This window comes from Bufo bufo, unplaced genomic scaffold (assembly GCF_905171765.1).
Source record: "Bufo bufo unplaced genomic scaffold, aBufBuf1.1, whole genome shotgun sequence".
NCBI lineage: Eukaryota > Metazoa > Chordata > Amphibia > Anura > Bufonidae > Bufo > Bufo bufo.
In genome coordinates, this window is record NW_024401196.1 from 64,822 (window position 1) to 80,866 (window position 16,045).

The 16,045-nt window shown below is 45.6% G+C and overlaps 1 protein-coding gene and 1 long non-coding RNA gene across 2 annotated transcripts; both read right to left on the reverse strand.

Annotated features, from left to right (window-relative positions):
- Nucleotides 1–752: 752 nt before the first annotated feature.
- On the reverse strand, nt 753–8,024 carry LOC120985019. The gene is made up of 3 exons (XR_005775492.1): nt 7,998–8,024; nt 7,398–7,407; nt 753–930 (listed from the first exon to the last, which is right to left on the reverse strand). It is a non-coding gene; the product is annotated as an uncharacterized LOC120985019 (long non-coding RNA).
- Nucleotides 8,025–12,102: 4,078 nt separating this feature from the next.
- On the reverse strand, nt 12,103–13,080 carry LOC120985021 (olfactory receptor 1468-like). Its single transcript, XM_040413468.1, has one exon. It carries the CDS (start codon nt 13,078–13,080, stop codon nt 12,103–12,105), a length of 978 nt encoding a protein of 325 aa, XP_040269402.1.
- Between the last annotated feature and the right edge of the window lie 2,965 nt (nt 13,081–16,045).

Consider the following 16,045-nt stretch of genomic DNA (forward strand, 5'->3'; position numbering starts at 1 on the left):
AGGCTTGCCGGCCCACCGGGAAATTTCCCGGTATCCCGGCAGGCCAGTCCGGCCCTGCTGCGCCCCCCTCCTGTCCGCAAATGGTAGCGCCCAGGGCACCCGCTCCTTCGGCCCCTGCCTTGTACCGGCCCTGGGTGCACGTCCGGCCAGTGAGGACCAGCACCTAGGTCCAATGAACTAAAAATGGAAAAACAGCCAGCAGCACTCCAGATTAGCAAAGAAAACGTGTAGTTTATTGACCCAAAGTCAAGCGACGTTTCAACAGCTTATTGCTTTTCCCTTCATCTCCCATTTTTCCACTGATAGCTCGCAAATTGCTACTATCATTCGGAAACATTGGAGTTTGATAGGGAATAGCTTTCCTCAGATTGTAGAATTCAATACACCCCCTCTGTTTTCCTATCGGAGAGGGCGAAATTTGGGAGATAGATTGGTAAAAGCGGATGTGGGTAGTGCCAAGACAAGTGTGAGAGCAATGTGCGGCTCCACTCGCACTGGGTGTTATCCTTGCTATCATTGCATAAACTGCAAACTTATGATCAAAGGAGATACATTTTTCAATCCGGCCACCAATGGAGTGATTAAAATCACTCAATTTCTTACTTGTGACTCATCCTACGTGGTCTACCAGCTGATCTGTCCCTGTGGTAAGTGGTATGTTGGTGAGACCACGTGGGATGTAAAGACACGGCTCAACCAGCACCGTTATTCCATTAGGAAGGAGAAAATGGATTTGCCTGTGTCTAAACATTTTAAAGATGCAGGACACACACAGAATGATCTGAGATTTCGCATTTTGGAACAGATAGAATTGGGGAGACGGGGGGGAGATAGACAAGCTCTCCTCAAAAAACGTGAGTTATACTGGATATATACTTTAAAGACTTTAAAACCCAACGGGTTAAATGTTGATTTTAGGGTTGATTAGTACTGTCTTATTCCGTTAATCACTTGATCCGTATTCCCATCTGTATGGTGATTGCACATGTACACATACTAAAGCGTGTAACCAAGCGTAATTTTTCATTAAAATTTTACTAAAATTTTCTCTCTTTTTGTTTTTAGATTCCAAATACTCTCAAGGTCATGACTGAGGTGCTGTATGATGCGAAGTCTATTGCGGTTCTAGTTGGCTACCCATATTATGTACTTTGTATACACACCATGATGTTTGAACTGCTGCTACAACATTAATGCAGAATTTTTTCCATCCTGTGCTAGGTGTCCGCCCATACAGTCTTTATATCTTTAATAAATATCTTTTAAGGAACTTGGATTATCCATATTATTTCTATATACAGTTATGGCTTAGAGACTGAAATGCATTGGTGATAGAGTAATGCACCCCTATGTGGGATTAGTGGCGGTTCGTGGGGTCATCCTGGCGACACCAACTTCTCTCCTATTCTAACACTGATAGATCATTAACATGACCTGTCAGTGTTGGGTAACATTCTTCCTTCACCGTCTGTATTGTCTCCCTATAGCCGCTACAATGGGTTGATAAGACGCTGAATCTAGTGATCATATATGTATCCTCATGTAGGTCGCGGGTTGGCAGTGTCCTAGACCCAGTTATTAATATAAAATCCTTTCATAAACTATATTTTTATAACCCTGCTCCTCATATTCATTTAGTTATTCATGTATATAACTACGATTACGTAGTGACTGATGGGCGGCCCCTACTACGGTCCGGACATGCGCATATCACTTGTGAGGCTGTCTTGGACATCTTGGTTGTGGTTGCCAGTCAGTCCCCAGGCGCCGAAAAAAACGCGATACTTGTCCCTCTCGCGCATGCGCGGTTAGTGAATGGAAACGCCGCTGAGCACACTATTCAAGTTACATACAGTCACCCAGCTGACAGTGAGTGTTTTTAATTTCATGTGATTAATATATTCACCTGCACTTGTTTAGATCTTTTTCACATAATGTAAAGGATGTTGTAGTAATGATTCATCATTTATATGCACTATACTTGCCAGATTGTGGCAGTCATTTATATGTATTTATGTAACTGTATGTATCACTATATTTATTGTTTTTGATTGTATTTTATTAATTGATGTTAATTTTTAGTTGATCAATGTCCTTATATAAAGCACGCTTGTAACACATGTGCACTAGGCTTGATAAAGACAGCAATAAGCTGTTGAAACGTCGCTTGACTTTGGGTCAATAAACTACACGTTTTCTTTGCTAATCTGGAGTGCTGCTGGCTGTTTTTCCATTTTTAGTTCATTGGACCTAGGTGCTCACTGGCCGGACGTGCACCCCTCGCATTTATAGTGTGCTGCATCCTCGTTTTTCAAGGTTTATATATATATATATATATATATATATACATTATCTGGTCCTTGCATCCCTGTGATGAACTCTCTGGTGAAACATCCAGGACACCAGCGATGTCACTCCGGGCGGAGCCGACTGTCCGGTCCATAGTGGAGCGCATGATGCAGCCGAGATCCCCGTCGATAGGTGCTGTGCGTTCCACTGTGGGACGCACCAAGATCCTCCCCGGAAGTTGCTATGCGTTCCACTGTGGAACACACAGGAAGTTACATTACAGGCCGCTTACTGGAAGTGGCCGTGCGTTCCACACTGGAACGCATGGCGATCCGGCCAGTTTCAGGCCCCTGATCTTGGCTTTATGCCAGAATACAAAGGAAAAAAAGTATAATCGACTAAGATAGGTTATTATTGTATAGTAGGGAGGTGGTTCTTAGGTTTATTATAATCATGGATTCAACTAATATTGGATAAACTTCTACTTCCGGTTTCGTGCCCTCCTCCCCTGGGACGCCACCCCCATGTGCTTTTTTTATCTTATTTAAGCGTCCATTAAAGGGGAAGTACACACAGAGGGACTATCTCCTCCTGAAGTACTGGAGACCTCTGTCAAAAAAAACCTGAAGGTAAAGTTGAGACACGTTAGTATAGTGCTGGTGTTACGCTGAGCGCTCCGGGTCCCCTGCTGGCCTCGGAGCGCTCACAGCGTATGCCCCCAGGCAGCACTCCAGCGTCTCGGCGTGTGCGTCCTCGCTCTCTAGGGCGCGCGCGCGCCGGGACTCTTAGATTCAAAGGACCAGTGCACCAGTGATTGATGCCTGGTCCAAAGGGGTTATTAAGGGTTAAAGTTGTGAAAGGCAGTGCTGACTTAATTAGGCTGCACCTGTGCACTGCCCATTTATACCTTCTGCCGGATCTTTGTGCCTTGTGCCTCAGAGAAAGCGTTCCCTACGGTGTTAGTTTGCCTTACCGGTTGCCGTACCCGTTGCTACCGTCCACTCGCCTTTGAACCTTTGCCGCCTGCCCTGACCGCTGCTACGTCCGACTACGCTCTTACCTTCTCCCTGTGTACCAATCCTTATCAGCTGCCAGAGAGGTTGAGTTGTTATTAGGGAACACGACCTGGTAGTTACCGCCGCGGAAAATCCATCCCGCCTTGCGGCTGGCTCTGGTGAAGACCAGTAACTGCTTAGAACCGGTCCTCTAGTACAACCCGCGCCATCGCCTCTCTGGTCCAGAGGATTCACTACCTGTCCTGCCGGTTCGTGACAGTAAGATCCGGCCATGAATCCCGCTGATGTTCCCCTGCCAAGCCTGGAGGACCTCACCACCATTGTGGCCCAGCAGGGTCAACAGCTGGCCCAGTTGACCGCTATGTTGCAGCAGCTCCTGCCTTCTCTGCAACAGCCAGCTCCTCCGTCTGCTCCTGCTGCATCACCTCCGCCTGCCGTTACCACCAGTTCCAGAATCCGTTTGTCCTTACCAGACAAATATGACGGAGATCCCAAGCAGTGCCGTGGGTTCTTGTCGCAGTGCTCTCTCCACCTCGAGCTTCTGTCCGACCAGTTTCCTTCTGAGCGAGCCAAGGTAGCCTTTATTCTCAGTTTACTCTCCGGGAAGGCCCTGGCCTGGGCTACACCACTATGTGACCGCGCTGATCCTGCCACCGCTTCCGTCCAGAGCTTCTGCCTAGAGTTCCGGAATGTTTTTGAGGAACCTGCCCGGGTTACCTCCGCAGAGACTGCCTTACTAAATTTGACCCAAGGAGGTTCTTCCGTGGGTGACTATGCCATTCAGTTCCGCACCCTGGCCTCTGAGCTGAACTGGAACAATGAAGCCCTTTGCGCCACCTTCAAGAAAGGACTTAACAGTGAAGTAAAGGACGTTCTGGCTGCACGTGAGTTTCCTTCCACTCTTAGTGACCTCATCTTGCTGGCCACTAGGATAGACAAACGTTTCGCCGAAAGACAAGAGGAACTCCTCCTTGAAAAGGAAAAAGCTCGTCCTAGACGCTTTCCTCGTCTGGCTCCCGTTTTTCCGCATCCCCCTCAACCCGCTACTGGGTTTTCCGCCGTGGAAGCCATGCAGGTGGATCGATCACGCTTGACTCCGCAAGAACGAAGCCGCCGCAGAAACGAGAACCTGTGTCTGTACTGTGCCAGTACCGAGCACTTCCTTAGAGATTGTCCTCTCCGTCCACCGCGTTCGGGAAACGCTCGCACCTAGTAAGCGTGGGAGAGGCGTTGCTAGGTGTGGATTCTTTCTCTCCACGTCTCATCATACCCGTTCAGTTGATCATCTCTTCCAAGTCCTCTTTCTCCGCAGCCGCCTTCTTGGATTCCGGTTCAGCTGGCAACTTCATTCACGCCTCCTTGTTTGACAAGTACCGTATTCCATTAATCCATCTACCCAAGCCATTTTTCATTTCTAATGTTAACGGTGAGAGACTCTCAGCCACCGTGCAGTTCCGTACCCAACCTCTGCAGATGGACATCGTAATATTTCATACCGAGACTTTAGAATTCTTTGTCCTTCCCTTCTGTTCCTCCGAACTCCTCCTGGGTCTGCCGTGGCTTCAACGTCATAGCCCTGTCCTGAATTGGTCCACCGGTGAGATCCTGCGTTGGGGCTCCTCCTGTTCGGACCGCTGTCTCAAGCCTGCTCTGGTCAAACAGAACCCGCAAGTCTCTCCGCCTTCTGGGCTGCCCAAGCCATACCATTCCTTCACGGATGTCTTCTGCAAGAAACAAGCTGAGGTTCTTCCTCCTCACCGATCCTATGATTGCCCGATCGATCTGATACTCGGTTCTACTCCTCCTCGGGGCAGAATTTATCCTCTCTCACCTCCTGAGACTCTTGCCATGTCCGACTATGTACGTGAGAACCTACAGAGAGGATTCATAAGAAAATCTTCTTCTCCTGCTGGGGCCGTTTTTTTCTTCGTGACCAAAAAAGACGGCTCCCTCCGCCCCTGCATTGACTACAGAGGTCTTAATAAAATTACCATCAAGAACCGTTACCCTCTGCCTCTAATCTCTGAGCTATTTGATCGTCTCCGAGGGGCTAAGATCTTCACTAAATTGGACCTTCGAGGGGCCTATAATCTGATCCGTATCCGTGAGGGGGACGAATGGAAGACCGCCTTTAACACAAGGGACGGCCATTTCGAGTATTTGGTGATGCCCTTCGGCCTCTGCAATGCACCTGCTGTCTTCCAGGAATTCGTCAATGATATTTTCAGGGACTTACTTTACACCTGCGTGGTCGTATACCTGGATGATATCCTCATCTTTTCCTCCAATTTGGATCTACACCGGGTCCATGTGCAACAAGTTCTTACTCGTCTTAGGAGAAATCGCCTGTACGCTAAACTTGAAAAATGTCTTTTTGAACGGACCTCCCTGCCTTTCCTGGGTTACATTATCTCAGCCCAAGGACTTCAAATGGACCCAGCCAAACTCTCGGCGGTTCTGGATTGTCCACGTCCCTCTGGTCTCCGAGCCATACAAAGATTTCTGGGCTTTGCGAATTACTACAGGCAATTCATCCCTCACTTTTCCACTCTGGTAGCTCCTATCGTGGCCCTCACTAGAAAAGGGGCTAACCCCAAATCCTGGCCTTCCCAAGCCGAGGAATCCTTCCAGTCCCTGAAATCCGCCTTTGCCTCTGCACCCGTTCTCTCTAGACCAGATTCCACCAAGCCCTTCTCTCTTGAAGTGGATGCCTCCTCGGTGGGAGCCGGAGCTGTCCTCACCCAGAAGTCTTCCCGGGGCAAGACTTCAACTTGTGGCTTCTTTTCTAAAACATTCTCTTCCGCAGAGAGAAATTACTCCATTGGGGACAGGGAACTGCTGGCTATTAAATTGGCACTGGAGGAATGGAGACATTTACTCAAGGGCGCCACACATCCTGTGTACATCTTCACAGACCACAAGAACCTGGCTTATCTCCAGTCTGCTCAGAGATTAAATCCCCGTCAGGCTCGTTGGTCTCTGTTCTTCGCCCGCTTTAACTTTGAGATCCATTTCCGTCCGGCTTGTAAGAACATTAGGGCAGATGCTCTGTCTCGCTCCTCTGATGTGGTGGGCGATGAGTTAACACCTCGATATATTATCGCTCCAGAACGCCTTATTACAGTCGCTCCCGTGGACCTGCGCCTTCTTCCTCCTGGCAAATCCTACGTACCTCCACGTCAGCGGCTGCGAATTCTCAAGTGGGGCCACGCCTCCCCTTTTGCCGGTCATCCAGGGGTGCTAAAGTCTCTCCAACTAATCTCCCAAAGGTACTGGTGGCCTTCTCTGGAGAAAGATGTCTCGGACTTCGTCCAGGCCTGTACGATTTGCGCCCGGGATAAATCGCCTCACCAGAAACCAGCGGGTCTTCTCTTGCCTCTACCTGTTCCTGAAGTTCCCTGGTCTCACATCGCCATGGACTTTATTACAGATCTTCCCTCCTCCCATGGCAAGTACGTTATTTGGGTCGTGTTGGATCGCTTCTCCAAGATGGCTCACTTTGTACCTCTGCCCGGTCTACCCTCTGCACCAATGTTGGCCAAACAATTTTTCCAACACATCTTCCGTCTCCATGGCCTTCCCAAACATATTGTCTCGGATCGTGGGGTACAATTAGTCTCCAAATTCTGGAGGGCTCTATGTGCTCAGCTCGGGATCAAATTGAACTTTTCTTCTTCCTACCATCCTCAGTCTAACGGCCAAGTAGAACGGGTGAACCAGATTTTGGGTGACTACCTGGTTCACTTTGTATCCTCACGCCATGACGACTGGGCTGATCTACTTCCCTGGGCGGAGTTCTCCTACAACTACAAACAATCCTCTGCCTCTAACAAGTCTCCTTTCCTTGTAGTTTTTGGCCGTCATCCTCTTCCACCTCTGCCGCAGTCTCCCACTCCTTCTTCTGTACCTGCCATTGACAGTCTTGTACAGGATTTTTCCTCCATCTGGCAAGAAACCCACGCTGCTCTCCTCAGGGCTTCCGCCCGTATGAAGGTTCAAGCTGACAAGAGAAGCAGATCTCCACCGGAATTTCGTCCGGGTGACAAGGTGTGGCTCTCCTCTAGGTAAATCCAATTTAGGGTCCCAAGTTACAAGTTGGGCCCTCGTTTCTTGGGACCCTATAAAATCAAGAGTTGTATCAATCAAGTTTCTTATCAGCTCCATCTTCCTCCCTCCCTCCGAATCCATAACTCCTTCCATGTCTCCCTTCTTAAACCTGCTGTCTTTAACCGTTTTTCTCCCAAGCTTGTTTCTCCCACCCCTGTCGCTGGTACCTCCGATATATTCTCTGTCAAGGAGATCTTGGCGACCAAGATCTCCCGGGGGAAAAGATTTTTTTTGGTCGACTGGGAGGGCTGCGGTCCTGAGGAGAGGTCATGGGAGCCGGAGGAGAACATCCTGGACCGCAGTCTCATCCGCAAGTTCTTCGGTACCAAAAAGGGAGGGAGACCAAAGGAGGGGGGTACTGTTACGCTGAGCGCTCCGGGTCCCCTGCTGGACTCGGAGCGCTCACAGCGTATGCCCCCAGGCAGCACTCCAGCGTCTCGGCGTGTGCGTCCTCGCTCTCTAGGGCGCGCGCGCGCCGGGACTCTTAGATTCAAAGGACCAGTGCACCAGTGATTGGTGCCTGGTCCAAAGGGGTTATTAAGGGTTAAGGTTGTGAGAGGCAGTGCTGACTTAATTAGGCTGCACCTGTGCACTGCCCATTTATACCTTCTCCTCCCACAGCCTTCTGCCGGATCTTTGTGCCTTGTGCCTCAGAGAAAGCGTTCCCTACGGTGTTAGTTTGCCTTACCTGTTGCCGTACCCGTTGCTACCGTCCACTCGCCTTTGAACCTTTGCCGCCTGCCCTGACCGTTGCTACGTCCGACTACGCTCTTACCTTCTCCCTGTGTACCACGCCTTATCAGCTGCCAGAGAGGTCGAGTTGTTATTAGGGGACACGACCTGGTAGTTACCGCCGCGGCAAATCCATCCCGCCTTGCGGCGGGCTCTGGTGAAGACCAGTAACTGCTTAGAACCGGTCTTCTAGTACAACCCGCGCCATCGCCTCTCTGGTCCAGAGGATTCACTACCTGTCCTGCCGGTTCGTGACAGCTGGTAATGCAAATAAATTTTACTTGGATTGATGATCTAGTCTGAATCAAAATTGGATAAGGAAAAAATATCTACTTGTGTATATGGTACTGTTTACAAGTTCAATGCCTAATAGTTGGATTTACAATTGGAACTACACTGTATTGGATATTCATAGTGTAGTTGTTCTCATACCTGGTCCTTTCTGTATAAATTTTATTTTATATATTTTTCTTTATGTATTAGAATATGTGCTTATTTATATATCTGTTCACTTTGTGTATTAAGTTATTCTATATGTCTTATTCTTTTCTTAATACCCCTGAAGAAGGAGGGTTGTGAGACCTCCGAAACGCGTTGGGATTATTTGTATTTTCTACTGAAATAAACTGCATTTTATCAGAAGCCTTATCGTTTGGCGGCCATCATTTGATACCATTTGATATGCGATCCTGGCTAGGGGGGCAGTTGGTCACGGGTGTCTTGAGCTTTATCCTGTGACTACCCCCCCTGTGAAGTGAGTACTCTAACCTTCAGAATCACCAACCTCCTGTCAGGAGATTGTTCTGTATCATTATCATCTGGTATATGGGGCTATTACTTACCATACCTATCTCCTCCATACTCTTGGGAGTGGCGACTATTATAGTGTTTTCTTTTTGAGTCACGTCTGGTTGGATCCATTCAGTTGGTTTGGAGCCACCAGACGAGATTCATCTAAATACTGGTATTTGTCCATTGGCTGAAAAACACCCCTAAAGCATTAGGTTCCCACCACCATGTTTGACAGTGGGGATGGTGTTCGTTGGGTTGAAGGCTTCTCCTTTTTCACGCCAAATGAAGGAAACATCATTGTGACCAAACAATTCAATTTTTGTTTCATCTGACCATAACACAGTAGACCAGAAGTCTTCTTCTTTGTCCTGATGAGCTTTTGCAAAGGCCAAGCGAGTTTTTGTGTGCCTTATCTGGAGAAGTGGCTTCCTCCTTGGTCTGCATCCGTGGAACCCAGCAGTGTGCAGTGTTCATTGGATTGTCTGCCTTGAGACATTGCTGCCAGCAGAGCCCAGATTCACCAGGATGGCCTTGGTGGTGATCCTTGGATTCTTTCTCACCTCTCTAACTATCCTCCTGGCCAGCACAGGTGTCACTTTTGACTTCCGACCATGTCCTCTGAGATTTTCCACAGTGTGGAACATCTTGAATTTTTTGCTTAAATGTAAATAAAAGCTGAGAAATGTTTTTTTCCACAATAATGCCTCTTGTACTTGCTGGTTGAATAAAAGTAACTTTAAGTAAAAATTTGCCAGGGGTATGAATAATTATGGACAGCACTGTAACTACCGAGGCACTATATAGGGGCCTTATTACTTCTGGGTGCACTATGGTGGTTTTAATACTACTAAGAGAACTATTGGGGTGTTTATCAATACTGGGGGCACTTTGAGGATAATTTTACTGCTGGCCTACTATGGGGGGCTTTATTACAATTGGAGCCACTATAAGAAAAAATATTTCTATGATGGGGCATTATTACTATTACCAGGGGTACTATTGTTTTTTTTTATCATTACAATGTGGAGTGCACTACTGCTAGCAGGGGTACTTTCGGGGAGCATTATCACTATTAGGGTGCTCTTACTAATGAGGGCTCTCCAGGTAAGAGTTATATATATTATTATAGTGGGACTTTGGGGAGCACTGTTACTACAGAGGGACTGTTTGTATGGACCTATATCTACAGTATAGTATTTGGGTGCATTGGGGCACACAATTGGCACTGTTTTTAGGGTAGCAGCCGGATAACTCTGTTGGGGCACCAGGAGGAGGATTATAGAAAAGTGAGGAACTTAAGATGTCTGTGTGCAAACTCTACAGAGAGAAGATGTGGCTGAAAGAAGTTGTGATGAAGGTCTGACCTGAATCGAGAAGATGAGGAAAGAGAAAATCTACATCAGAGAAGAGACATCTCTGGATATAAGAGGTATGTGTTGCTGTAATACCCCGTTTGTATTGTAGAGCTATATGTAATGTCCATCCAAAAATGTCTTTAAAAGGGATGTGTATCCTCTTTATATTTATAACCTACACTCAGAATAGGTCATCAATAACAGATAGGTGGGGGTCTGACACCCAGCACCCCCATTGTTCATTACACTGCCCGTCGCCTCCTCTCTAGTGGTGGTGTAGTGTAATTACAAGTAATCGCTTCATTCACTTGAATGGAGCGAATACTTGTCATTACTCTGCACTTCTGAGACGATGGGCAGTGTAATGAACAGGAAGTGGTGCTCCCATCATGGGGCTGCTTGTTCACAAACTGCAGAGGGAACTTACTGGTATATGGCATGTTACCGCTGCAGCCAATCACCAATCAGTGGTCTAATGCTGAGGGCACAATCTTGCGGCCATTGTCAATAAACACCTTGTTTTGGCGGAGAGAGAGCCAGTAGAATATTTGCTGCTTAATGCACTTTAGAAAGTGATCGGCTGTGTGGCTACTGTCGCCTAGGCCAATCAGCTCTAACACCAAGGACATGAGTTGTGACTAACCTGATTTGTTTTTATGAGAAGGTGAGTAGAAGCCTGGACTAAGGGGCAGCTATGGATGTAGTGTTATTAGATTTTGTAAAGGCTTCTGATACTGTCCCTCATAGACGTTTATTAGGTAAAATATGGTCTATAGCAGGCATGGCCAACCTGCGGCTCTCCAGCTTTTGTAAAACTACAACTCCCATCACACCAGTAGGCTGAAAGCTGTAGGCAGTCTGGGCATGCTGGGAGTTGTAGTTTTGCAACAGCTGGAGAGTCTCAGGTTGGCCATCCCTGGTCTATAGTCTTGGAAAGTATAGTTTGTTAATGGATTGAAAACTGTCTGAAGGACCGTGTCCAGAGATTTGTGGTTAATGATTCCTATTCAGAATGGTCCAGGGTTATTAGTAGTGTACCTCGAGATTTAAGTCACTTCTAGTTTTCAAGAATGTGAAATGTCAGAAGAATATTAGAGACAATGGTTTATTTCAGCTTGTAATTTTTTCACCACACTCCCAGTAGCTCAAAATTTTTCATGCACTAACTTGATTGTTCCTTAAATAAAATTCCATAAAATGATGTTATGGTTTAGCTTCTGAAATGATAATTGATGTCACTTGAGTTAAATTGAGGTGCACCTGTGGCAATATTTAAATGTCTATTTTAAATGCTTACATTTCTCCATGTTTGACATCATAGGAAGATCATAAGAAATTAGTCAAGATCAAGACTTTTATCCGTCATAAGAGAAAGTAAAGTCCAGTCGACAGTGCAAGATCTTCAAGCAAAATAGTGGCCGTCACAATTATTTTTATTTTTTACACTATTTCAGGTTAAATCAATTCACACGAAGCAGGAGGAAATTCAGCTTTGGGGCGAATCAAATTAATCCTGAAATCCAGATCCGCTGATCACTAGTGAGCGGCTCAGCATCAATGAGAGATGAGAAAATCTATTCTAATTGAATCAAACTACACCCTTATTTTGTAACATCTCAAGTTGCATCTGAATCTGAGAGAGAGAGAAACAAAACTAAACAAGAGAGAATACGGGTCCTATGAGACTAGTGTTATACAAACATTTTGAGGCCAGTTAGAGCACTTTTGATTTGGGTAGAGTCAATCTGCGCTCAAATCAAATCGGTTGAACAATTTAAATTTTTTGTGATTTGCTTGTCTCTAAATGTGTATTAATGTTTATTACGGGATATGTGTTTATGTAATGTTTGCTGTATGGCTTTCTTAATGTCTTTATTCCTCAGACTGTATATAATAGGGTTAACAAATGGAGTAAATACAGTATACAGCAGAGAGAGGATTTTACTACTGACCCAAGTTTGTTCTCTCTTAGGGAAAACATAAACATTAAATAAAGTCCAGTAAAAAATGGAGACCACAATGAGGTGGGAGCTACAGGTGGAGAAGGCTTTCTGTCTACCAGTACTGGATGGGATCCTTAAGACTGATATCACAATGTAAGTATAAGACACTACAATGATTGAGGTTGGGACCATTACAGTTGGACATCCCAAAACAAAAATCTCCAAGTGAACAGAGAAGGTGTCAGAACAGGACAGGTCTAGTAAGGGGACAAGGTCACAGAATAAATGGTCGATGATATTTGACCCACAAAAGTTTAGTTTTGATGATGTTATCGTAATAATTAATGAAAAAACATTACCCATCAACCAACTAATAATGAGTGATGTAACACAAAATCTATTTGTCATGACAGAGGAGTAACGGAGGGGATTACAGATGGCCACATATCTGTCATAAGACATCACAGCGAGAAGAAAACACTCTAATCCTTCAGTGCAATCAAAAAAATAAAACTGAGTCATACAACCAATAAAACTGATGGTTCCTCCATTATTCAGTAGGATGTGGAGCAGGTTGGGGACAATATTTGTGGATAATAAGATGTCACTGATAGACAGTTGTGAGATGAAGAAGTACATTGGGGTGTGGAGGTTCTTGGTGGTGGACACCAGGATGATGATCAGGACGTTCCCACATATTGTGGCAACAAAAACAACAAGGAACAGAAAAAATTGAAGATTTCTCAAGAGTTGGCTGCTTTGAAATCCTAAGAGGAGAAACTCTGTGACCACAGTCAGATTTGTCTGTAAGTACAATAAGAAATTAAAGGAAACATCTAATAACATTACGCCAGGCTGTGATTTTTTATTTATTTTTAAGACCAGATTAGTAGAGATAAGACTATGACATCCACTAGATATGGGGCATGAACCAAATGTTGGTAGCCTAAATCTCTCACCCTTACAAAAGGAGATTTCTGAGATGATACCACATTAGGACAAAGGCAGGAAATTGTAATGCTGAGGCCAGTGATTGGCCACAGTGGTCACAAGTTGTCATTGTGGTGCTTCCTTTGTTATTTTATACCATCACCTGCCTTTGCCCCAGTTTGTTATGATCTTAGACAATATCTTAAAATTATTCTGAATCTGAACCCAACATTTGTATAATTGTTGTTTCAGTTCATGTTTCATATGTGTACATGCAATATAACACTATGGCTTCTTTCACAAGAATGATACAGATTGTGTCTGGATTAGTGATGATCTAGCACCAAAGTATTTGGGTGTTCGGCCCAAACATATTGCTATATTCGTGTGCTCGACCGAGCACCCAAGTATAATGGAAGTAAATGGGAGACAAAAAGGCACCCCCTGCTCTAAAGAGGGGAGGGTGCCTGGTCCATTGGAAAAGGTCAGAAAGTGACAGAAACACCACCAAAATGGATCGGGAACAGCATGGGGATGATGTCTGGATGCATCTTGGACTCCCAAGTCGCTGCTGGGAACCATGTTGTCCGAGTTGTACGCCACTTTTACAGACTGACAAAAATAAGCACAAAATCCCACCAATAATCAATTCTACAGGAAAAATTGTTAGGAAACATTCTTTCCTGTATATTCCATTGTATATAAAGTGCAAGTTCTGCAATAAAATTACAAGCAAGAGGCACTCAGAAACAGCCTCTATATCACATAAAGGAGGGTGGCCTGCTGGTGACCCTCAAAAACATTTGGAGCAAGGGCCTGCTGATCTGACCATCTAAAACATGAGGGGCGAGGGCCTGCTGCTGAGCTGACCCTCTAAAACATTAGGGGCAAGGGCCTGCTGGTGAGCTGACGCTCTAAAACATTATATGCAAGTGCCTGCTGTTGAGCTGACAATCTAAAACAATATATGCTAGTGCCTGCAGGAGAGCTGATGCTCTAAAGCATTATATACGAGTGCATGCTGTTCAACTGATGCTCTAAAACATTATATGCAAGTGCATGCTGTACATCTGACCCTATAAAAAATTTTTTACTTGAGGACCTGCAGTTGAGCTGACCCTATAAAAAAATTATGAGTTGAGGGCCTGCAGTTGAGCTGACCCTATTAAAAATATTAGAGTGGAGGGAATATATACAATCTGGATGAGGAGGAGGAGGCGAAAACAAGATTCAACCATATACTCTTTTTTGTGGTGGAAAAGGTGCATGGGAATACATTAAAGTAGATTAAGTACATTATAAAATATAGATTGAAATTGCCTTTATGTTCATCATCAGCTCAGCTGTCCTCTGGTGGAGTTGAGAAGTCAGGAGTAGGGATGAGCGAACCCGAACTGTATAGTTCGAGTTCGTACCAAATTTTGGGGTATTCGTGACACGGACCCGAACCCGAACATTTACGTAAAAGTCCGGGTTCGGGTTCGGTGTTCGGCGCTTTCTTGGCGCTTTTTGAAAGGCTGCAAAGCAGCCAATCAACAAGCGTCATACTACTTGCCCCAAGAGTCCATCTCAGCTGTGCCTACTATAGGCATGGCTGTGATTGGCCAGTGCAGCATGTGACCCAGCCTCTATTTAAGCTGGAGTCACGTAGCGCCGCACGTCACTCTGCTCTGATCAGTGTAGGGATAGGATGCAGCTGCTGCTGTTAGGGCCAGATTAGGCAGGGATTTACTCATCAAAAACACTTACTGAAGTGATCGATCTACAGCTGTGTATCATTCAACATCTGCTAGTTAATTTCTCATTGTTTTTAGGCTGCCCAGAGCGTTTTTCTGTCACTTTTTTCTGGGGTGATCGGCGGCCATTTAGTGTCTTGTGGTGCGCCAGCACAAGCTGCCACCAAGTCCATTTAACCATCAATAGTGTGTTATTTTTTTTTGCTATATCCTACATCAGGTGCTTGGCTGTGCTTGCTATTTTATTGAGGGGTGAAATACAATTGCCAAAATAGCAGTACCCTAAATCTGGTGTTTCAGCTGTGGCTAGCCAATTGTAATACTGTCTGCTGTCTGGCAAAGGATATTTTTTTTTCTGGGGTGAAATTCAATTCCCAAAATAGCAATTCCCTAATCAGTGGTTTCTGCTGTAGCAGGCCAAGTTAAATCTATCCATAAAAGGGTATATTACATTGAAGGTGCAAATTCAAGTGCTGATAGGGTCATCCTCAATACCTTCACACGCTACCGTGCATCTCCAAGTGTAATTCTGTCCGTAAAGGGATAGCTGTCATCCATCCATGGCCTAAATACTAGGCCTACAATTTATATTCAGCTAATTCTGTGGTTACTGCTGTGCCTGTATTAGTGTAATACGGTACCTAAATAGATAGCCAGATAGTGTTAGGTGCCTGTAAAAAAAGGCTTGAATTTGAATTTAATACATTGGGCCAAATATATTTTTTCTTATTGTGGTGAACGGTAACAATGAGGAAAACATCTAGTAAGGGACGCGGACATGGTCGTAGTGGTGTTAGTGGACCCTCTGGTGCTGGGAGAGGACGTGGCCGTTCTGCCACAGCCACACGTCCTAGTGTACCAACTACCTCAGGTCCCAGTAGACACCAGAATTTACAGCAATATTTGGCAGGGCCCAATGCCGTTCTAAGGATGGTAAGGCCTGAGCAGGTACAGGCATTAGTCAATTGGGTGGCCGACAGTGGATCCAGCACGTTCACATTATCTCCCACCCAGTCTTCTGCAGAAAGCGCCAGAAGGCACCTGAAAACCAAGCCCATCAGTCTGTCACATCACCCCCATGCATATCAGGGAAACTGTCTGAGCCTCAACTTATGCAGCAGTCTCTTATGCTGTTTGAAGACTCT